The sequence below is a fragment of the Synchiropus splendidus genome, chromosome 11, assembly GCF_027744825.2.
Source record: "Synchiropus splendidus isolate RoL2022-P1 chromosome 11, RoL_Sspl_1.0, whole genome shotgun sequence".
Classification (NCBI taxonomy): domain Eukaryota; kingdom Metazoa; phylum Chordata; class Actinopteri; order Syngnathiformes; family Callionymidae; genus Synchiropus; species Synchiropus splendidus.
The window spans coordinates 12,604,934-12,628,290 of record NC_071344.1 but is presented as its reverse complement, the minus strand read 5'-3'; the positions used below and the strand labels follow the sequence as shown (position 1 = coordinate 12,628,290).

General features: G+C 46.6%; 1 protein-coding gene across 2 annotated transcripts; it reads left to right on the top strand.

Moving 5' to 3' along the window:
• Positions 1-13,825: 13,825 nt before the first annotated feature.
• adrb2a (adrenoceptor beta 2, surface a) lies at positions 13,826-22,520 on the top strand. 2 transcript variants are annotated; one of them, XM_053879982.1, is made up of 2 exons: positions 13,826-13,967; positions 16,793-22,520. In XM_053879982.1, the coding sequence occupies exon 2, from the start codon at positions 16,829-16,831 to the stop codon at positions 18,056-18,058; it is 1,230 nt and encodes a 409-aa protein (XP_053735957.1). In that variant the 5' UTR covers positions 13,826-13,967; positions 16,793-16,828; the 3' UTR covers positions 18,059-22,520. The 2 variants fall into 2 exon arrangements, with proteins under 2 accessions (XP_053735957.1, XP_053735956.1); XM_053879981.1 differs by lacking the exon at positions 13,826-13,967 and adding an exon at positions 16,594-16,737 and having other exon boundaries at positions 16,829-22,520.
• Positions 22,521-23,357: the final 837 nt, after the last annotated feature.

Here is a 23,357-nt window from a genome sequence, read left to right as displayed (position 1 = left end):
CACAACAGATACTTTTTCCATCTCCACAGTTTATTCATTTTTTTCATTCTTTTCTCCTTTCTTTTACTGTATGTGGTGTGTAGTTCTGTACTTCTAGTTTCATCATTTGCATCAAAACATGCATTTCTCTTCCATAACTGTTATATGTATTATATGAAATTCAAACTTTAGTTCCTATGTCTCTTATATTTATTAAGATACTATTTTTATGTATTTTAATATGCATGTATTGAACATTATGATGAGTTTTTCAGCTCCATATGTGACAAACAACAGCTGTCTGAGAAAGGTTTTATTATGTGATGCAAAAAGCAAGACACGTTTAAAAAAGACCCAATAGGTGGCTCACCCAGCTTCATGACTTTGACTGAGCTATTTGAATATGTGGGATTAACATTTGAATAGCAGGATTATGAGATTTAGGTTAGAGGATTTTGATGTATTTCAATATGAAAATTCATGAACTGCTTTGCTCAAAGTCAAATTTTATGAGACGACCTTCGCTCAAGGATTTTTAAAATTATTATTTGTTTGACAAAAAAGGTTGAAAATGCTCTGAATTCCTTTAAAAAAAAGAAAAGTAAAATGCATGTCATGAGTGGCGCCTGGCACACAAAAGTGGGAAACATTTTCCAAATGCCGACAGAGCTGCTCGGATCTGAGCGGCCGGCTCACTTGTCCACTGTCCAGCCCTGCAGTTCACTCCTGTGTTACGCCAGATGTTTGCCACAATTCAGCTGCTCTCATGAGTAAAGAACCCTCCCACTGGTGTCGTTCTTCTGAGACCAGGATCGGTCTTGAGTGATCAGGAAGGTTGTTTCCCTACTTCCCCTACATTAGTTGGGGCAAATACCTCTGCGACAGGATGCAACCTCCCTGCAGCTGCTGCCGTGTGAAGCGCTGCGGGAAGCTTCCCCCTCAGTGAGGATCTGAAGTGCAACTGTTCAGGCATCAGCTCACAACGGGCCTATAGAGCCTGGCTGTATGGAAATGGTAGCATCTGGTGAAACACTTGAGGGTGGGATTATGGTGACAGGATGCCTTGTTGAAGAGGACAATATATGTTCTGTGACATGATCATGCTACTGCGCTCAAAATAACATGCATTGATATTCGTGAAAATCAATGCAGATTTTTGGTGCGGCGCCCGATGATTTGAAATTGAGGAACCATTGAATTTGGATCAAATATTCTGAGATGGAAAATAGTCCATTTATCATTCATAATTTTTATCTTTTTTTATCATATCTTTATCTATGACTGTTTTCTCTTCTCCCAGGCGGCACAGCAGCAGATGAATTAAGGCTAATATTGTTTGCAGGCAGATCATGACACTTAGGTGGTGGTTGGCTTGATACTGGTGGATGTGGCCTTGCGACACCAAGCCGGACAACAAGGAGCTAGGTTCTTTTCACCGTCTCCTCGGCGAGCGCATGCCACTTTACGATTAAGTCGCTTTATTAATGACAGTGAGCAAAATGGAGGGCTTTCTTTTCAGCCAGAAAAAAGGGTTCCCATTGGTAAATTATTGTTGCTGTTGTTGGCTCAGTTCGCGACTGAGATAACCAACGTCTATGTGGCTACAGTGACAAATATATGTCCAAATTTCAGAGCTCTTTTACGTGGGACTTTACAGTGGTGTCGTGGATAAAGTGCCTCCCAGTGGAAAATAAGACGCCTGGTTCTTAAAGTCTGTGTTTGTAATGGATTTTTCCACGAGCCAGTTGGAAATATCAAACTCGGTAACAAGGCCCAAAAATGAAGGGCTCCAGATGGTTCACCTTGCTCATGCTGGGGAAAGGGGCTGGTGCTTGAGCACCACCAGAGGTTAGACACAGGGGTCTGTCTGTGCGAGTCCGTGACTGTTTCAGGGATAACATCAGGACGTGAACTCGCAGGCATGTGTTCGGTGCTTTAACAAATGAAAAGAAAATGCTCCTGAAACCAGTTGGACCACGTCCCTCACCGACCCGTGGGGGATCTTCGTCACCCTCTTGGTGGTGTTTACCAGCTGCCGACAGGTTTGCAGCTCATTTGGATGTAAATACCAGCCAGTGACTGTGCAGTATCATTGAAAGCAGAGTACCGGTTCAACAAGGCGTGTTTATTTAAACCTACACTCGAACGGTTCTTATGAACTTCTCGTCTGCCAGGTATTGATCACTGCCTCCCACCTGATGGTGAATCTCCACACGGTGACATTTGCTGTGAAAAGGTTAATGACAGATGAAAAAATGAAAGAGTTCTGGGGAGGTCGGGCCAATCAATGTGATGTTTTCATGCTGATCTTTTTTATCTATTCATGAGAGTTAAACAGAGTTGGAGACACACCTGAAGAAGAACTTGCGCGTCATTTCAGTCACTCCTGCGGCATAATAAACATGGCGTCTGCTGCGTACAGTTTCCCCTCTGCCCCTACTACATTTATTCTGGCGGTTGGAATCATGCCATAAACAGATGGGAAAATACTGAGGAAAATTACATTATTAATAAAGTGTTTGGCTAATATAGTGTTTTTAGGCAAGAGCGCTACTTTTTAGTCTTGGCCATCTGGTTAGTGAGGTAGCTCTGTATAGATTTTATTTATTTAGGATTGATAGCATTATATTAATTTTTGGTTTTTCAATATGTACCGTATGTATGCTTTTTTTTGTTAGAGTTGTGTGGTGACATAAGTAAAATTATTTATCACCAAAGTTTGCTTAATAATAATAATAATAATAATAATAATAATAATAATAATAATAATGGATAATCAAATAACAATATATTAATGATATTGATAAATAAAAATAGTCCACAAAACTTATCTACTGTACCCCTGTTTAAAAAAAAAAATAGAAAAATAAAACTAGTAAATTCCAGACTATAGAGAGCACTGAAATATAAGCCCCGTCCACTGAATTTAATATGGAAAACAGACGCTGTTCATCCATGAGCTGCAGGTGTAGTGGTGCTGTCTCTGCTGTAGAAAGGCTTCAAAATGGATCACTTGTAAACTAGTTTGGAAAACATGGGGACGGACTCATGAAACACACTGGAATCATCAGCTCCTCACATCAGACATTAAAGTGCTCCAAATGTGTCCTAAGCTCTGACACCACAGCCGCTCTCAGCTGCTGCTTCTCCTCTCCGCTCTGTGGGCGCAGCTGCTTTAAGGTCGATAACATGCCTGTGATGTCATCGCTTTGATGTGACCAGGCTCAGTATTTTGTAAAAACCATATATTAGCCGTGTCGCTGTACAAGCTGCAGGGTTCAGACCACGAGGAAAAAGTAGCGGCTTGTTGTCTGGAATTTACGATAAATAAAATGGTGACAGTGCAGTGACATGTTTATAAAACAAATTCAGATTCACTCGGGAGAACGCTAAAGCATGAACGCTGTTCTGTGTACCACCCTCCGGTCCCTCCGACTGGACATGTGAGAGTGTGTGACGTGATTCCGCTCACAGCTTGGTGGTTTAGCCCCGAGCACACGAGCCACTGACAACAGTTGTTTAGTGTTGCTCCATGCTGTTTTTTCGTCCGCAGCACACCATGTCCCTGAACGGTTAAAGAGGCCTGCCAGCTCCAAACCATTCTCACTGAGTCACAGGAGGAAAGAGGGAAAACCTTATTACCTCCTCAGCCTCGGGTGACATAGTTACAGTACACATTGGATTTGTCTTACGTGATGATATTTAGTGTGGAGAAAACCAGTGATGCTGGCATTCAACAGTGTGTTCAAACCAGTGCATCACTCCCAGGCATTTACTTTAACATCAGCCGGACTCATGAATAAGGTTAGGTAGATCGAGTTCATTCGCAGAAAAGCTCTGAATGGTTTGGATTACAACATAATAATAATAATAATAATAATAATAATATTAATAATAATAATAATAATAATAATAATAATAATAATAATAATAAAAGTCACTTGATGACAGACAAAGCGTTTTGTGTGTCTTCAAGTTCCAGCTGCTTTCCCAGATGTTCCGAGGGACTAAATTGATGTGTTGCTTCTGTTCATCGTGACTTTCGGACGTTTGAAATCCCTAGTGAGGAATAACTGTGTTGTCCTTGCTGTTGTGTTATTGACTGAACTGCTGGAACATTTGTTCTGCTGCCTTCAGCAGCATGAAGACAGCATGAGCTTGTGCTTGGCATGACGTTACGACCACCTTCTGAGGTCTGTGGCATCTTCTGGACCTGTGAAGCAGCAGCTCACCTCTGGTGTCTGATGTCCCACACCACACACACGGCGCCGCCTGCCATCATAACAGATAGCTGCTGAGCTTCATTATGAAAATTCCCCACGTTGATCGGATAAAAGTCAGCAGGCAGCGGTCAACGTTTTGAAGAACGAGCCTTGCAAAGGCCAGGGTATCTGACGTGTGGCGAGGAGCAACATGCAACCTCCATTTCGCAGAACGGTATCGATCACTGTTGTGTGGCATTAAGGGAGATTGGTTTGAGCCGCGGTGGTCGCCGTCTCAGACCAGTTGCTTGGTGCGCCAGAGGTCTGTCGTGAAGCAGGCCCTGGCTTCAAGGTCGTATCCCGGTGTTCTAAAGCTGAGCGAAGACAAACCTTCACTTGTTCGAGGGCTGAGATGGAAATGCTTGTTCACGCTTTAATTTGGTCTCACTTGTCTTTGCTAGCTCTGTCGGTCGTGTCATTCATCTAAAGTGATGCAAACCTCGGCAGCTCCTGTTGCAGCAGAGCTCCACATGGTGATTGAAGAGATGAGACCTTTGTCTTGAGTACGTGCAGCATCTGCTGTGTCAAATGCCAATGTGAAATTCTCGATGAGTGAATCTCACGAGCAGAGCAGAATAGAGACGTGTTGAAGGCTGGGAAGAATCCCTCATCCAGAGTGCCGTGTCACCTGGTCACTGAAGAGCAACTTCTGCTTCAGCGTCTCCTTCTCTCCCACCGAGGCTTCAGGCGGCTCCTCTGACCTCATTCACGGCTCTTAAGTAGTTACACAACCTCAATTTGCTGTTTCCTGTGGGTGGGATCTGATGAGTGCGGAACTCTGCGTCTCCTAGCAGCAGATGAAGGAACCGAAAGTGAGGCTGAACCCGAGGAAAAATACAACACCGTTTTGGACTGGCAATCAGAAGTTCCTTTCAGACCTCATGGAGGGAAGAGGCACAGTTGGTTTCTTGATTTTCACTGTTCCACTGGGGCTTGTGTCTCTGATGTGGGCTCAGTGGGACGGTTCAATACCTGGAGCTGACTATCGTCTGTGATGGGCAAGAATTCTGAAAATACGTTAAGACACAATACCGTTCTAAACGCATCTTAAAATAGATTTTATTCACTGTGTATATATATATATATATATATATATATATATATATATATATATATATATATATGGAAAATAAGTAACAGTCCAAGAAAGAACGGCTTTAAAATAAGGGGGTGTGAGGCAAGTCACTAGTTCAATGCCAACATGCGCACGACCCAGGAGCACTGGACCCAAATGCTCCTCGTGACTGGAGACTCAGTTATTACAGATATTTATGAATATAACAAAGGAGGAGGAACCAAGGACGTCATGGAGCTGGGAGAGGAAACATGAAAGTGCAACCAAGGAAAAAACACAAACCGGAAGTTGGCAACACAGAGACAGCAGCAAACACAAGCATGTACAAAACACACCATGACAGACGACTGTACTCACTTCTACAATATACAAGGTTTCTGTCTGGTCAGTCCTGGCTCAGGTTAGGTGTCTGTTTAGGGGGAGAGGCTGGGGAAAGGGTCAGGGGTTCCCACAGAGGTGGTGTGACAAACCTGTGCGTGTGTATACTTGACAAAGCACTGTCCTTGTGGGGACCTTCTGCAACAACACGGTGACCACGTTCCTCAAACGCATGCGGCTGACTTCCCTTCCAAACACACTTTACGTGGAGACGTAAGCGTGCGGCTCCTCTGGCGAGTCAAGCCCAAGGGGACTGGAGGCGGTGCTGCAGTGTGTGAGTGTGTATTTAGGCGGGCCTGTCATTGGGCAGAACTTTAGTGCTGAATAATTAGCGCTGTAAATGTGATAAGCGCTGTAAAACCCCTGGTGAGCCGGAGGGAGAGCAGAGCCCGGTCATCTCCACAGCTTCATCCATCTCCATTACTTTAGCGGCCCACTGAAGTGAGACGCCTTTTATTGGCTGCTCAAAGCCATGATGAGGTCGCCGAGGTCAGAGCAGGGAGGTTGACGGACTCTTTTATGGGTCTCACCATCGCTGAGATCAGCCGAAGCCTCTTGCCTTCACCTACCCTGAGCTCCCTCTGAAGGTTTGGTCCCAGCGCTCCGCTGCCTGCAGGGGACATAAAGGTTTACGACGGGACGCTGCGTCACCATGGCCCAGATAGCCATCTCAGCAGTGCCACTAAAGACAGGGAAGCCAACAATGTCAGCGGAATCCAGGGAGAGGGTTGAGTCTGGGCAACATCTCCACCGCTCCAGACTGCTGTGCTCCCTTCGACAGGCCACTCGCAAACTCTTGGTGCTGTGAGTTGAAGCTCACTGGATTCCAAGTCAGCACTGTGATGGCAGTGCAACCTGGAAGTGTAGCGTTTGAAAGGCAGCAGGACACTGGGACCTTGTAGGCCGACTCTGCTTCCCCCTGGCAGAGGGGAATTTTCTGGGTTGTGCTGTGGCTGAATGAAACACGAAGCCTTGTGTAGCTGCTGGACCACATGAGCTACAGCAGAATGGCTGCGTGTCTGGAGGGAATCCATGAGCGAACCATGACTTCCAGGAGTCGCTGAGGGAAAATAAAGGTGTGGACATTCCTCACTCCTCATCTACGACTTCACCTGATTGTTATCTGCCCCACTCTCGCGCGCAAGCGAGTCACTGAGGGCTGGACCTGAGCCTCTTCCAACCACATGTCGGAGGCGCGTCCTTATCCAGCATGTGTTGAGTCCCAGTCATGACTGAACCCACACACTTGTTGTGAGACCGAGGACGTGTATCCGCACAGGTTCTGTGTCAGACTGGCTCTTTTGAAACCTGGTCCAGAGTGACCCGGCTTCCAACCTGTTTTAAGCCGTGGCACAGTTCATTCATAGAAAAAAACGTTTTGTGGAAAATCCCTTGAATTTGTGAAAATCTTCAGCTAGTGACACGCTGCTGTTGTTTGCAGACACCAATTGCATGTGTTCAAAAATGTCTCCAGAAAGGGGCGGGCAATATGTGTATAATTTGTTTACTTAAAAACTTAAAAAATTACTCTTTTGGTTTTATCACAATCTCGCATGTATTTTTGAGACTGACTTAATAATATAACAACTTATTAACAAATCCTACATTCTTTGCCTCGGCTTGCTTCATAACAAGCATTTAGTTTTTAGCTAACCATTGAACTAGGAAGCAATCTTTGATAGTTGCAAGTGTCAATAAGGTTTTAAAGGACCATGTTAGCTGTTAGCTCTGTTAGCTCTGGGGTCACTCTACAGAAGCCTGTCACCAACACGAGTGTCACACGTGGAGCATTTATTTGCTCAAACTATAGCCAAACTTATGGAACAGGAATTAATGCTGACGCCTCCCTGTGGTAAAGCAGGAAACAGGTGACCACATCGTTTTAAACACTCTGGAAACACGTCTCGTTCTGCACTGTATCGTCTGTAAACACCAATGTCTCTTGTCGATCCATTTGTTTATGCTCTCCACTGCTAACAGTTAGCCACCAGCATCATTGGCTTCAATTGTTGCTTAGCTCTACAGCGCCTCTACAGTCCTAGCATATGTGCTACACCGTTTCCAATCGCATCATCCATGTGGACGCAGAATCGGCTTTGTTTTTATGCAATATTTATGTCACATGTAACACCAGCTCACATTAGAGGCATGTGCCGTGGCAACAGTGACCTCTGGATGAACAGGAACGAGGAAGTCTCCTTCAGCTTCCTTCTGTCATCACTTCAACTGTTTTCCTCTGGAGGCTTTTTTTTAAAGCTGAAAACAGCATATGTTTTTGTCTTCCTCTTTAATGACATGCTGTTGACTGATAAGTGGCTGGAAATTGCCCTCAGTTAGAATCAGCCTGGGATTCTCACCCATATGGTTTTCAGTGCTTCTCTTCTCCACACTTCCAGCGCAAGTTACTGCTGTCCAACTGATTTTTCAGCTCAAGTAGAACCAATAGAATCTGTTGTCTGCACTTCATTGTGTATCAGTCCAGGTATCTCCCGCTCAGGTCGCGGCCTGGGCCTCGCCTTTTCACACTTGAAGGAAACTGGATGAAATTGATGGTGGACTTTTTTGCCTTCGGCTAAAAAGAGAAATGAGCAAGCTAAGCGTCTTTGTCTGAGAATGATTTTATCTAAAATGAGAAGAGAAGTCGTAACACTTTCCTTCAGGAAGTGATAATGTGTTTTAGTGCCTCATGAGAGACACAGCCTTCACGTCTTTGACGATTGCGGACGTGCTCGGCTGCTCTCAGAAGCACCGTGTGAACACGCGGAACAAGGGGTTTAGAGAGGCTTCTCATCCTCTTTACTGCCGCTTGCTTCCTGAGGAGCGTCGAAGGAGGGCTGGAATTTATCCCAGCTACTTGGGGCAAATGGCAGGGGCCACACTGAGGTTGCTGGTCAGTCGCAGGGTAGACTGACACTGCTGACTCAGTGTGCGGACTGCCTCCCCCCAGATATGTCATGGCTGTGCCCACTGTTGATGACCTGAGTATCTCTATGTGGAGGAGCAAGAGTTCTACACTGAGGCACTCCTGGATGACATGGCTCAGCCCTCTGTAGGTCCAGCTGTGCTCACTTCATGGACAAAAATGTGTTCTTTACGTTGCTATTGCTGTTCACCTATATGTCCACCAGGGGGAGCAGCCCAGCGTCAGAAGGTTACAACAACAACAAAGTTCAAACCAACATGGCGACTGTGGAGTCAGTATTGATGATGTAGCTCTTGTGCAGAAGAGGAAACAGAGGCAGCGTTGTAGCAGGCGGTGGTCGGTGAGGCCGGTAAATATATGGCCACTGGAGGACGGAGAGTTTCCACCATTGTTCTGTCTTCTTCCTGTCTCCTGAGAGCTATGTATCGGGGAGTAACAGCAACACTGCACCTCATGGTTTCTAGTTGTACTGCTCCGTTTGACCCGTATCTGTGTGACATTGAGCATCAATGGGCCTCATAGAGATACGCACCATAGTTGCCACTCATAGACCCAAACTTGACCCGTTCCTTCCTCACCTTCACCTTCTTCTGCTGCTTATCCGGGGTCGGGTCGCGGAGGCAGCATTCGGAGCAGGGAAGCCCAAACTTCCCGGTCCGCACAAACCTCCTCCAGCTCCTCCCGGGGGATCCCGAGGCGTTCCCAGGCCAGACCGGAGACATAATCTCTCCAGCGAGTCCTGGGTCTTCCCCGGGGCCTCCTCCCGGTAGGACATGCCCGGAACACCTCCCCAGGGAGGCGTCCAGGGGGCATCCGGATCAGATGCCCGAGCCACCTCAGCTGGTTCCTCTCGATGTGGAGGAGCAGCGGCTCCACCCCGAGCTCCTCCCGGATGACCGAACTCCTCACCCTATCTCTAAGGGTGCGCCCAGCCACCCTGCGGAGGAAACTCATCTCAGCCGCTTGTATCCGCGATCTCATCCTTTCGGTCACTACCCAAAGCTCGTGACCATAGTTGAGGGTGGGAACGTAGATCGATCGGTAAATCGAGAGCTTCGTCTTGTGACTCAGCTCTCTCTTCACCACGACGGTCCGATACAGCGACCGCATCACTGCTGCCGCTGCACCAACCTGTCTATCAATCTCACGCTCCCTTTTTCCCTCACTCGAGAACAAGACCCCGAGATACTTAAACTCCGCCACTTGAGGCAAGAACTCTCCACCGACCTGGAGAGAGCAAACCACCGTGTTCCGGTCGAGAACCATGGCCTCAGACTTGGAGGTGCTGATCCTCATCCCGGCCGCTTCACACTCGGCTGCAAACCGCCCCAGCGCATGCTGAAGGTCCCGGTCCGACGAGGCCAGCAGAACAACATCGTCCGCAAATAGCAGAGATGAAATTCTGTGGTTCCCGAACCGGATCCCCTCCGACCCCTGGCTACGCCTAGAAATTCTGTCCATAAAAGTGATGAACAGAACCGGTGACAAAGGGCAGCCCTGGCGGAGACCAACATGCACCGGGAACAGGTCTGATTTACTGCCGGCAATGCGAACCATGCTCCTGCTCCGTTCTGACCCGTTCCTCTTTGCCATATTTGTCGCACAAAACCACATTTGTTCATCGATGATGCTTGTTCTATTATTTGCACTACTATCACTACTCCTACAGTACATGAAAACCGCTCACTTTAAGCCCGAACCTCACCAGAGTCTAAAGCTAATTCCAGTAGCTAGTTTTCGCACTGTCTGTGACCATATCGATCAAGATCTTAGCTCTTTCTTCAGAGCGACAGACCGTCCTCTTCACTCTCTGTGATGTGGAGATTAACCTTGTTGGATGCAGATCATGAGCTTTTCCATCCAGCCTCATGCGAGAAGGTCGTGGGTTCAACTCCATCTTGAGGCAACTGGTTGGCGCTACATCAGAGCACCGGAAGATGCTCAGAGCCATTTTTCCTCTCCATAATTCAAAAACGAGGGGCCAATTTCATTTTTCATTAAAGTCTTCATTAGAATAAACAGTTGACTCATCTTCATGACAACGTTGAAAGCTATTTTCTTCAAAAGCTGGATCCCATTTTTTCTGCTGTAATTGAAAACACTTAAGCTCAGGAAATGGTTTGGGAAGTTTGGGCCCCGCAGTTGTCGTCCGTCCGCCCACCATGATTAACAGCACAGTTTATTTCTGCCTTTGCTCATTTAGGTTTTTACCAATGACCCCAGACAGAATAAACGTGTGTTCCAGGTCAGGTCGCCATGGAGACCAGCCAGTCACAGCAGCACAATTCAAAGTTCCTGAAAGCCGCTTCTCAGAAAACAAATTAAAAATAAATAAATAAATAAAAATTCAAATTCAAATAAAAAAATGTCAATGCGGTGGTCTGGTGGTGGGGTCAGGACTGCAGACTGTTACGTCCCAAAATGGCCGGCATAGTCTGCTCCTCCTTTTCTAAAGTAATTATTTCCATTATTGAATATCCTTTGTACTGTTATCTATATTTGCCTTGTGTACAGCTTATGGTAACTAACAAAAAAACGTTTTTTGAAAACAATGTTTTGTCCGTCCTAAATGATGAAATGCAGAGAGGACCGGATAAACCCTGTTCACTCTAGAGATTGTGGCTCCAAAATGAAGACTGAATCCAGAGGAAATTGGAATATATAAATATTTGTTCAGCGTTTTCCTGGATGCGGCTCTGATGTCCACACTGATTTTCTTGGACCAGCTCCAGTGCCCGAGGTCGCATCTGAACCCACCCGAGGGAGAGGACCAGGACCAACAAGCCAAAAAATAAAGCTGCGTGAATAATGGACGGCAAAGACAATGCAGTGGATGCTGATTTATTCATAATTCCATTTCCTATACGGCATCACACGACGCCTGTGGCGCGAGGAGGCAAAGACGAACATGATAGGGTTTTTAAAAGCCTCACGACGTGGGAGTCCAAATACTAAATGATGCAAGAGAAACCCCTCCCCCGATTTACGTCCCCCAAATTTGAAATTTATGTGGTGTAAAGTTGAATAAGTGCAGAGAATATGATCCCTTCCAGGAGGCCTGCCGGGACGCGTGGTCCTCCCATCCATATGGATGAATGGATGCCCACACCAGGAATGATAAAACAGAGTGGTTCCCTCTGGGTGGAAGGAAAGTCATATTTCAAAGTGAAGCGTTTCATCTGGACTCTGAAGGGGATGAATGTGTTCCTGTTGTCTTGTTTCTTCTGTGATGGAAGTGCAAGGGACAAGAGTTGAGTCTGAATGAATGAGTCATGTGAGGCCGATGTTGGGACTCACTCAGAGGTGTGGGACTCTCCTATTTCCTGTCACACATTCATTGTCTGACACGAGACATTCATCATCTCAGGACGGAAGGCAAAGACTGTCAAATACGCTCAGCAGTCGCAACTCAATCAGACGTGTGGGACTTGTGTATTTAACAGGCTTTTAATTGAGTCAAAACAGGATCAAGAGTCTCAGAAACTCATGTACTCGACTTCCCAAGACCTTGTCACTCAAGTGCACTTTAAACAGATCCTGTACTGCAGTGATATGAACTCACACACATGTGTGGGACTTGTGTATTTAACAGGCTTTTTATTGAGTCAAAACAGGATCAAGAGTCTCAGAAACTCATGTACTCGACTTCCCAAGACCTTGTCACTCAAGTGCACTTTAAACTGATCCTGTACTGCAGTGGTATGGACTCACACAGACGTGTGGGACTCGATCACTTCTAACCCCTGTAGCCACATGCATCACATGAACCCTCCATCATTTATAACCAGCAATGCTAACAATTATGAACAATGAGCCGAAACATTAAGTCCACCGACATACTTCAACTGCAGCTATTAGAGTTGGAGGAAGGAACATTCCTGACATCACATCACATCAGTACACTGAGCCCTGTTGAACATAACACCTCTGCTGACAGGTGTTTTTATTGTCATGATGGATTAATATGGACACATTTAGTAAACAAATCAAACATGTTGCCACAGTCATGTGATTCCTTTTTTCAGTTAGATTCAAAGCAACACATGTTTAGATTCATTTAGCTTTAAGTATAGTAGCAACTTGTTTCTACTTTTTGTCTTAATCTAATAATTTCATAAATATATGTCGTCTGATTTTTCTATGCGCCGGAACAGTTCTGTTTTATACGTTGGATAATTCAAATACAATTTTTCTGACAGGCTACTATGGGCAGTGTGACTGTCCCGGTTTGTAATCCACCACTTCATGATGGACACTGGAAATATATGACAAAATGGTCCTGAACTGACGCAGCTGTTTTTATAACCACGTTGTTGTCATCAATCATTTTCATGCAAACAAGGCCACCAGTGGATAAAGAGGTTGATTTCTCAGAAATGACAGTGAGAAATCAATGATTCCTGAATAATCTGCCTGAAGCCATCTGCTCTTTCAGATTATTAATCTGAGGGAGCCTCCAATTAAAGAAAATCCATGTTTTTGTGTCCCTCCCAATGGTCCCATAGAGTCCGTGCTACACCTGTCCCAGCCTTCACTGTCGTCCCAGGAGACCAGCAGCAGCACCAGCAGCAGCAGCAGCAGCTTGTTCCCAAGATGGAGGTCCGGAGGGCGGCCGCTCTCGGACTCACCCCTCCTCACTCCGGCCCTGCACTCATCTGGACTCCTGTGAAGAGAAACTGCCTAATGGCACGACGCACGCTTCCATTTCGCCTCCATCCACCACAGACCACAGCGCTGCCGCTTCCTTCACTGATCAAACTCCTGCCAAACCATCTTGGTTTGCTCTCTGAGATGCCTTCACGTTGTTTTCATTTGGGGGAAAGGCTGTGGCCGACCGCACGACCTTACTGTGAGGACGCTGGAGAAGCAGGTATTTACCGTATTAGCTGCTAAAGAAAGGCAGTAAACAATTCCCAGGAACCTAACCGCTTCCTCCTTCTCCCTCATGCAAACGACGGGCTGATGATGGAGGTTTCCCTTCCAGATGTGACCTGCGTGTCTCACTCCTGCATCGGTGCATAAATTGTCCATTCAAATGATCAGCTGCTTCAGCAAACATGAAACCGGTTCAGTGATCATTCGAAAAGATCCTCTCATTTCCTTCCCAGCTCCAGCAGATTCCCAGGAGAAACACAACTCTCCAGGTATTGTTCCCCGCAAATGGCAGGAAAAAGGCGGCGGGTCAGGAGGTCACGGAGCGACCAGATGAGGGTCGGCTCCAGTCTTGTTTGGACGTCTGAGGCGAGAGCTTCGGCTGTGGAAGAGAGATGTCACCTTCTGAGGACTGAAGCCAGCACGCTGCCTTCTGGATCCGGACACTGAACAGGACTACGTTTACGATACTGCTGAGGTATGCGAGTCTGACCCGATCCAGTGAGTCTGACTGGGATCATTTACAGGCGTATGGCTGCTCCTTCTTGTCTTCCTTTTCCTTATCTTCTTCTCTCGTCTTCCTTTTCCTTATCTTCTTCTCTGAGAACGACTGGTTCATTAGTCACCATTTTTCAATGAGCTGCCGTAACATTATGACCACCCACCCAATAGATCCTCAATATTTTCTTCCTTTGAGACTGACTGACGACTGCACACATGGGCAGCAGCTGCACAACATTAAGAAGGTGGTCATAATCTTTTGGCCGATTTTCCAGACAGTCATCTGAAATGGATCTGTCTTTTTCTAACTTGGAATCACGGAGTCCATCTCGCTGCAGAATCAATCCAACTGCCCACACATGCAGCGTGGAGTCGCTCAGACCTTCCACCAGGTTTTACTTCCTTTATCTGCAACATGGCAGGTGGTGAACTTTCCCATGAGGCAACATTAAAACTGAAGACCGAAGAAAAGGACGCTTACATTTTCTTATCATCATTATTTATTTCTCCAATTAAGTCAGATGCCACCATGGCGCTCAGTCATGTGACCTGTATCATCCCTCATGGTTCAGAAGGAGTGGAAACTCTTGATTTTACGGTCGTGCCTTCACCTGCGGTCATGAGTTTGGTTTGTCCCCAGAGGAGCAAGGATGCAGAAGCCTTTTCTCTGCAGGGTGAGAAGCTCTGTCGCCCAGGAGAGGCTCACGGTAGAGCCACTGCTCCTCTGTTTCACAAGAAGCCAGTTGCGTTTCTCCTCCTGAGCTCATTTCCAGCTCAGAGGAGGAGGCCCCAGGACAGACCCGAGGCTCAGTGGTGAGGTTCGGCTAAACTGGGTCCACCTTGGTTTTCCCACAGAAGAGCTGGAGGAGGCCTCTGGTGCGAGGACTGCCTGGCCTCTTTGCTTTGGCTGCTGCCCCTGCGACCCTTTTTTTTTTTTTTTTTTTTTGAGACATAACAAGAGTCAGCATTTTTTTCCATGTGTCATCACATGATTTTGCTCCACTGGAAACACTTTTAAAGTCTATAAAATGGTTAAGACAATTTCAGATCAAAGCATGTTATAGATTTCACAGGACTTCACTGTATTGACTCAGGCAACAGACAGAGCCTTTTTCATAAAAGCCCGTGTTGAGCTATCGACCTGCGACTCCAGCAGTCAGATGTTTTTCGGCGGGAGCAGTCGGAACGCAGCGTGACCAGCCCAAGTTGCCTTCAGCCAACACACAAGCAGAACCCGAGGAAAACGCTGCAGACCATTTAAACCAGTCAGCGATAAGTGGAGAGAATCACTTCAGCCTTTCTTCCCCGGAGACAGCGTCTCATTCATCGTCAAGCGACGCTTCAGAAGATTTGATTTCAGAAGTCTTTAAAACAAAACGCACCTCAGAGCTAGAACGTACTGTACATGGAGAAATTCAAACATGAATCCACTTTGAAATTACCTACTTGTTTATGGGGCTCGAACCACTTACATTGGCATTGAAAATAAACAACATTGGCTGAAAAAATAAACACTGAAATATATTCTTTTTTTTTTCACCATTGTGGTTTTCAACCTCAATACATAAATGTTTCAGGCAACATTTTGTTTTTGAATTCCTATATTCTGTTTTTCAGCCACTATATATATTTTCCATGCCAATGTAGGCTGTCCCTGTTTTTCCATACTTTTTCATTTGTAAATATCAAATATTAGGAGCATTTGACATTTATTTTGAATGTTATGTTGAGCTAATAGTTATCTAGTCATGGGTTTTATTATTCCTCATCACGTTTTTGGTTTCACTTTTAAAACCCTCGTAATAATCTGCATATTTTCTCTATATCTAACAGGAAACAGGAATCTGGGGCCGATATTTCAAATCAATCATAGCTGGATCAGGGTCAGGTACATGCTTCATTGATCCACCAAAGCAAACAGTCTAGTTTTTCATTGCAACTCAAGGTGTTTGGCTTCCAAAGCTAAACAAACTCACTCACTTAAGTGAACGGAAAACTCTCAGAGCTCGAGTCTGTCAGACGAAAGTATAAATCCCCATCATCCTCAGAGCAACTGACCTCCTCCCATGAGGTTGCAATAAAGTCACAGATGGCCTGCGATACACTCTAATGTTCTGCTTTATTAAATTCTTTTCACGGAGGTGAACTGAGGAGTGGATCAGCGCTGGACGGAGTCACGTTCCCACCCGTGATCAAGGTTTACTGCAGCAACAATACCCAAGTGTTAACCTCAACAACAGCCGTTTCAGATGAAACTCTGATGTCAGATTAGAGAATGCAAGCCTTCCATATGTGCAGCCAAGATGTCACCTGTTTTTAATGTGGAGCAGAGCACTTCCCTGAAAGCCTGGCCGAGCGCACGCACACACACACACACGCACAAAAGCATTCTTGAATGAGAAAGAGTGAAAACTCAAAAGTGTTTGCATGTGGCCGCAGCTTGTTGCTCTCTCCAGCGGCGGCAGGGACGATGTGCTCCAACTCTCCGGAGCTCTGTGCAGCTCGACTGGCGGGCTCTCTGATTGGCTGAGCGCTGAGCATGATGTCATCACAGCACGTTAAAAGGGCTCTGACAAATAGGCTGCGAGGCACATGAGAAGGAACTGGGCTCAAGTCAGGGGCTCAGTCAGAGTCAGAGCAGCAGGAAGTTCAACAAAATGAGGAGGTGCTGGATATTTCACGGCTCATCTGAAGACTGACTGTTGGTTTTTGCTGTGCATGGGAGACACCAGGCAGTTCCTGTGGAGGTTGGTGCTTCTCTAACTTCTTCTTTCTGGCTTCCTCCTTTTCCTGTTTGATCAGAGCAAAGCTAGAAGTGATTCCTCCTCTGTGGTTCAGATGGGGAGCACGACCCCTGCTGGCTGCCTGAACACCAGCACCAAGACGCTGAACTCGTCGGCGGCGCCGGCTGGAGACGTGGAGCGCTACACCGAGGCCACCATGATCCTGCTGGGCATGGTCATGTCCCTGCTCATCCTCTGCATCGTCTTCGGGAACGTTCTGGTCATCACGGCCATCGGACGCTTTCAGCGCCTCCAAAACGTCACCAACTGCTTCATCACCTCGCTGGCCTGCGCTGACCTGGTCATGGGTCTGGTGGTGGTCCCCTTCGGCGCCTGCTACATCATCTTCGGGACCTGGCACTTCGGCAGCTTCTGGTGCGAGTTCTGGACGGCGACGGACGTTCTGTGCGTGACGGCCAGCATCGAGACCTTGTGCGTCATCGCCATAGACCGCTACCTCGCCATCACCTCGCCGTTCCGATACCAGTCCATGCTGACCAAGTGCAAGGCTCGGCTGGTGGTGGTGCTGGTGTGGGTGATCGCCGCCTTGATCTCCTTCCTGCCCATCCACATGAAGTGGTGGATTTCCGACCATCAGGAAGCCGTGGACTGCATCAAGGACAGCACTTGCTGCGAGTTCTACACCAACATGGCCTACGCCATCACCTCCTCCATCGTCTCCTTCTACATCCCGCTGGTCATCATGGTCTTCGTCTACTGCCGAGTCTTTCAAGAGGCCAAGCGGCAGCTGAAGAAGATCGACCAGAGCGTGGGGCGCTTCCACAACAGTGACAACGGGAACCTCGGCGCCGTGGAGGTCAACACGGGGCGGAGCCAAAAGAAGATCAAGTTCTGCCTCCGAGAACACAAAGCCCTGAAGACCTTAGGCATCATCATGGGGATCTTCACTCTGTGCTGGCTGCCCTTCTTCCTACTCAACGTGGTGGTGGCCATTTGGAAGGTGGAGGGCATCGACCTCACCTTCCGGATTCTCAACTGGATCGGCTACGCTAACTCTGCCTTCAATCCGCTCATTTACTGCCGGAGCCCTGAGTTTCGATACGCCTTTAAGGAGATCCTGTGGATGAAGAGGAGCCGCCTCCCGAGCTCCGGACCCGTGAATGGATACGTCTACAGCAGACACAGCTGGCAGAGCGAGCTGCAGGGGAGGAGCAAGGGCCACTCGGAGGACAGCGAGGGCAAGGACGAGGGTGTCTTCAGCATTATGGACACGGCCATGGACCCCAATGGGAACTGCAGCAAGGGCCTGACAACTGCTCTGTAAGCTCTGCGAGCCGCATGTTGCTGTTTTCACCGCTGAGCCTCCAAGGTAAGACCTGCCCGATGGACCAGAACCATGGCCACAGACAGGATGGCGACTACACAGTATTTACATATTCCCTCTGAAGACACTGTCAAAGAGTCGCTCCTGACGTCGGATCTACCTCAGGTGCGGAGATGACAGTTCATCTGGACACAGTGTGTCCAGCAGCTGTTTGGTTTGCAAACACCAAGACCCAGCTGCTCGTCGTGCCAAACACGAAGAGACGATTGCTTTGAAGAGAAGGTGTTGTCTTTCCTTGGAGAGAAACGCTGAGGTCACACATCAAAGTGAGTCTCACTATTGCTGATGTAGTTTCGGGAAACCCGCTCCGTTTTCCATGTTCCATCTAATCGAACGGCCGCACATGAACAACCGCGACAGGGTTGGATGTCAGCTGTAACGCGTCTTGCACTTTGTTTTACGAGAAACATTCCTCAGCCACCTCCGTGCTTCATGTCCATTTCCAGTGGTGTCGGCTCGGGAGTTTCAGTGGCGTTTCTGCTGCGCTGTTGATACCACCTTATCTGCACCTGGCTGCCGCGAGCTGAGAGCCGACTGTGGTGATAACACTTGAACGTGACCTCAGCACACGCTTCATCGGCGGTCGAACCAGCCTGCCACCGTTTGTGCAGCAAAACCTTTGAAGAAAAGGCACATTCTTCGCTCTGTCTGGGTCGGAGGTGAAGGCACAAGGGCACTTTAGAATAAATAGAGGATCTTTGTGTCATAAATGGGCTGTCAAATTGGTGATTTCTATTCTATTATTCCTTTCCTTTTAAATCAAGCGGCTTGTTCCCGCTGTGCAGATACACAAGGTGGTTAACTGTCAGTGGTTTTCTGTCTTTGTGCCCTGTGTTGAACTGGTGATCTGTCCAGGATGTCCCCTGCCTGCCTGCATCAAAAAGGAGAAAAACAACAAAATGTTTTCATTTTAAACGTCAAAATAGGAACCAGGAACTTCACTCCGAGAGTCGCCTTATTCTAAAGCTGAAATATCAAGATGAGACACCTCAAAATTCTTTAAAATCCTTTGACATTCAAAGTGTTTTTCAACAGAAATGCTTTTCATGGCCGCCCTCGAGCCCGTTCATAGTATCCAGACCAGCCTTCAATTGACAACAAAAAGTGAGAGAGAACTCATTATAAATACATGAATCATCATTGTAAAATAAAAAAGCACTGGTCCACATAATAATCCCAGGATTAGCATCCCACCTCTGCATTATACACCTCTCCACTCAGCCAGTTTTATTCAACAACAAAACCATATCTGGGCATTTTCAACAGCGAGCGAGTGGCTCCAGCTTGGATCGTGGTAAAGACTTCAGGTTGTAACACTTCTCTTCTTTCCTCCTGAATGGTCAGTTAGCATATTTACATCCATCTCCCTTTCAACTAGATGTAAAGCTCAGATTAAGCCTGCAAGCTCTAGGTTAGGTAGGTGAAATAGGCTTCGCTGCTCTGCCGCTCCAATAATGGCTTTTCCTTCCTCCCTGCTATTTATTTATTCTCCCAACTCAAGGCAAAATATTTGTCTTTCCTTCCCCGTCTGCCGGTTGTGCTGCTGCCTGTTGTTGCGTCAGCCTCGGTCGTGTTTCTCTCATTCTCCGGCTTCAACGCCAAGGTTGTCAGCGCTCAAAACGTTCGGGGCTCTTGTCGACACGCGTGATATTTCCCAGCTCTGCTGCCGTATAAACGGATGTCTGGATCAGGCTGGAGTCCGCCACCGTCCAGATGGACGGTCCACAGAGCCCTCAGCTCTGATACTCACTCTGCTTTTGTGTAAACAGTCTTCAGGAAATGCCTCGGCCCAAAAGAGCCCGGCCCAAGAAACAGGTCGGCCTATTATCTCCTCACGCTCGCAGGCTAAAGATGGGCAGTGGATACTCTGACACGGAGTCTGCTGTTGCAGTGCAATATGGGGCTGGACATCATCACGTGAAAGTCGTCTCTCAGCGCGAGCAGGTGTTATATTCCAGATCCCCTTCCAGATGAGGACAACTCCACGTGGTAGAATTATGATTATTTGTGAAACGATTTTACATTTGACTATTTTAAAAAGCCTTCCCACACTCCCCCGCCCTGCAGTGTCACCATCTGGACGCTACTTAGCATCTTCCTGTGGCACCCTGACAAGTGGCATTGTATGGCCTGAACAAATTCACAGCTATACTCAACATGCACAGGCAACACAGACAGGCGCCTTGGACGCCAACCATCTCATATCAGTCACGGAGAAGAAGAAAGAACCACGATACGGCAGTAGAGGTTGTCGGCCAAGTCTGATCTTGTAACAGGCTAGTCGTTGCCCACAAGCCTTTCAGTTTCAGGGCACCACATATGAACATGAGTTAAAGAGATAAAAGTGCCTCCTTCAGAAGAATAATGTTTTACCCGCGACGCTAGTCTGATGAGCTGCATGCTTTGCTAGCATCAATGCTAGGCAGCACATCTGCCTTTCCTTGCATCTGCCCCGGCTGACGTCGAGCAAACAGAGCTGTTTTCCTTTTTTATTAACACTGCTGAGCTAATTCACTTATAACAACAGAAGTGGTTTGTTTTGATTTGCCCAAACGCCTCCGACAGATTTTGTTTTGCTCATTTCCGTCAGGCAGTTGCGGAGGCAATGCTCATGTTGGCGGATGCTAACTAGTTACAAAGTTTCTTTTCTGGTCATGATTGATGTTTAATGTGAATAAAAGGTGACATCGACAGACTTAACAGCTCATTTAAAGCCATTATCCAATCAAAGTTGCCAAACGTTCCTTCACCGCGCTTCGCTTCGCTGCTTGGATGTGAAGAGAAGCTGAGCGAAGGCAGTGACGTGTCGTCCATGTTTGACCTGGACCTGCCTCAGAATATTCATTCTCCAGATCACTGGGGGGAGGGGAGGGGGAGCGGTTAGCGTACGTCAGTGTTAGCGACCCGTCTTATCTGCATTGGCTTGTCCCAGCTGTGACCTTTGCTGAGGAATCTCCACGTACTGTATCGCTGGTGTGACGGACCCGTGTGGCGTCACTGAGCTTTCTACTATCTTCATGTTTATGAGACTTTATGCCACAATAAACAGGGTTTTTTTGTGTGTGTATCGACAGAAAAAATTCCAAAGTCTTGATGGATGACCGTGGTGTTTATACAGGACTCTCAGACAAAAGCATATTTTCAGGGTTTGTTTTCCAAATCTGTCAGCGCTAATGTGCTTTTTCACAGTGGACTACGCCTCTACACCTCTGGCGTGTGGCCTTCTCCTGCTCAGACTCCTCAGTGACATCACCTACCTGTTGTTAAGAAACAGCCGTCAGAAGACGAATGTTTCAGGTACGGGACTAAAGTCAAGGCCTTATCCATGAATGTACGCGGCGTATTCCTGCTCTGGTCTGTTCGCAACGGAAACTCACCACTCGTTCTTTGCTCCTCGGAAATGTGAATTTTATAAGCGGTGTGGTAAACGTGTCCTCGCGCAGGTGAACGTCTCTTTAATAGCGGTTTCGCGGTTATTTATAGTTCTGTAAGCATGGCTGTAAACAGGTGTCTTTTCAAAGGTACAGTACTTGTTGCATGTGACGTGTTGGTGATGATTAAACTGCACTGCAGCATTTGTTGTCCCTTTTTTCTTATGGGATTCCTTCATGTTGCTTTATGAACACTCTGGTTTCCTCCCAGAGAGGCTAATTAAATCGATGAAGATTTAGCATGAACAACATATCTGGGACTTTGAAATGGTTTGGCCCTTTAGCGGCCCCTGCTGGCTATCAAAAGTCCATTACAAAGGCTATTATATGTTCCTTCAATTTTTTAGTCTTTTTTCCCTTCATTTTCTTTCTTTTAATTTTTTTTTTCATTTCTTTGGGTTGATTTATTTGTATTAGAAAATGAGACAAAAGTTGTCAACTCAGTTTTTATTTATTTATTTTGTACCTGTCTGTGACCAATTTTGATTTTTTAAATTTTTATTTTTAAACTAAAAATAATTGTTATAAAATCCAATTATTGCATTTATTTATTACAGTTCTATCTTTCCTTCAAAGCCTTTTTCAATCGTTTTTATTTCATGATTATTTCAAATGCACCCCCACTTCTTCATCCATGACCCTCATTGTTGTCTCTCCTCTCCTCCTCTTGCCGAACATCTCCACATGAGCTGTTCCATCACTGACAATCTTCACATCAAACCCTCCACCCCGCCTTCACTCTCCTCCTCGCCTCACTTTACATGACTCTGGACGATGGAACGTGGTCTCACCAGTCCGATCACTTCCCTGTCCATCAGCACATGCTGCAAAGAGTCAGAAGAACATTCATCTGTTTCCAAAACAAAGCGCCGTCTCTTTGTTTGCCGACTTAACGATACCAACGTGTTCCCGTCTGATTGCATCTGTTGGGCAGATCCGGCTCACTGGAAGTGTTTCACAAACAACCGATTTGTCTGAGCCCTGGAGCTGCGCGGAGGCAGCGGAACTTATGATGCCATTTGTCTGAGGAGAATCAAGGAGGGTAGGAATGCACAGGGCCTGATAACATGACAGGAATAACATAGGTGGAGGATCAGCGTTCACTCCTCTGAGTGAAGGAGGGAGGCCGCATGAGATAAAGTCTTCCACAGTCAGATAAGGCACTTTCAGCTGCCAGCACCGGCCCAGACGCTTATCTTCATGTGACGGATTAAGGTCATTAAAATGCTTTGTAGCCATTGAAATATGCTGCTCTCGTATTGTCTGAAAGATTCTGCTGACAACAGCAGAACATGGATATGAAGATGGACGACTCGACCGCACGTTTACAGATGAGTCTCTTGTCCGTTTCACTGCACAACCCGGTGTATGTTCAAGTGCATTCCTCTTCTTCAGCGCACGGTTGTTCCTCTCGCAGGAGACGCCGAGTGTGGCTTCAACGTGACCCAGACCTCCACCATACGACAGGAAATGATTTCAATACATGTGCTAGCTTCTATTTCTCCCTGTAGTTTCCTCAAAACTGTTCAATACGATCATTGAAGCTAGCTAGCATCAGTCAGCTAGCAGGACACAACACTGTCAGCTTTCCGTTTCAGTTAGCATTTTAGCAATGTTATCACCGTTCTATATTTATTTTACAGTTCTGTTTTTTTGTTTAACTAAAAGCTAACTCCTCAATCATAATTGATTTTGTGAAACAGTTTTACCAAAAAGATGGAGACTCACTGCGTCCCTGTATTGTTAATGCTAAATCTTCGGAAGTGACTGGCCGTTCAAAATGTTTTAGAGCTTATCACTGTTTAAAT

Coding starts and splice junctions, on each gene's coding strand:
- adrb2a (XM_053879982.1), top strand. CDS start 16,829: ATGGGGAGCACGACCCCTGCTGGCTGCCTGAACACCAGCACCAAGACG.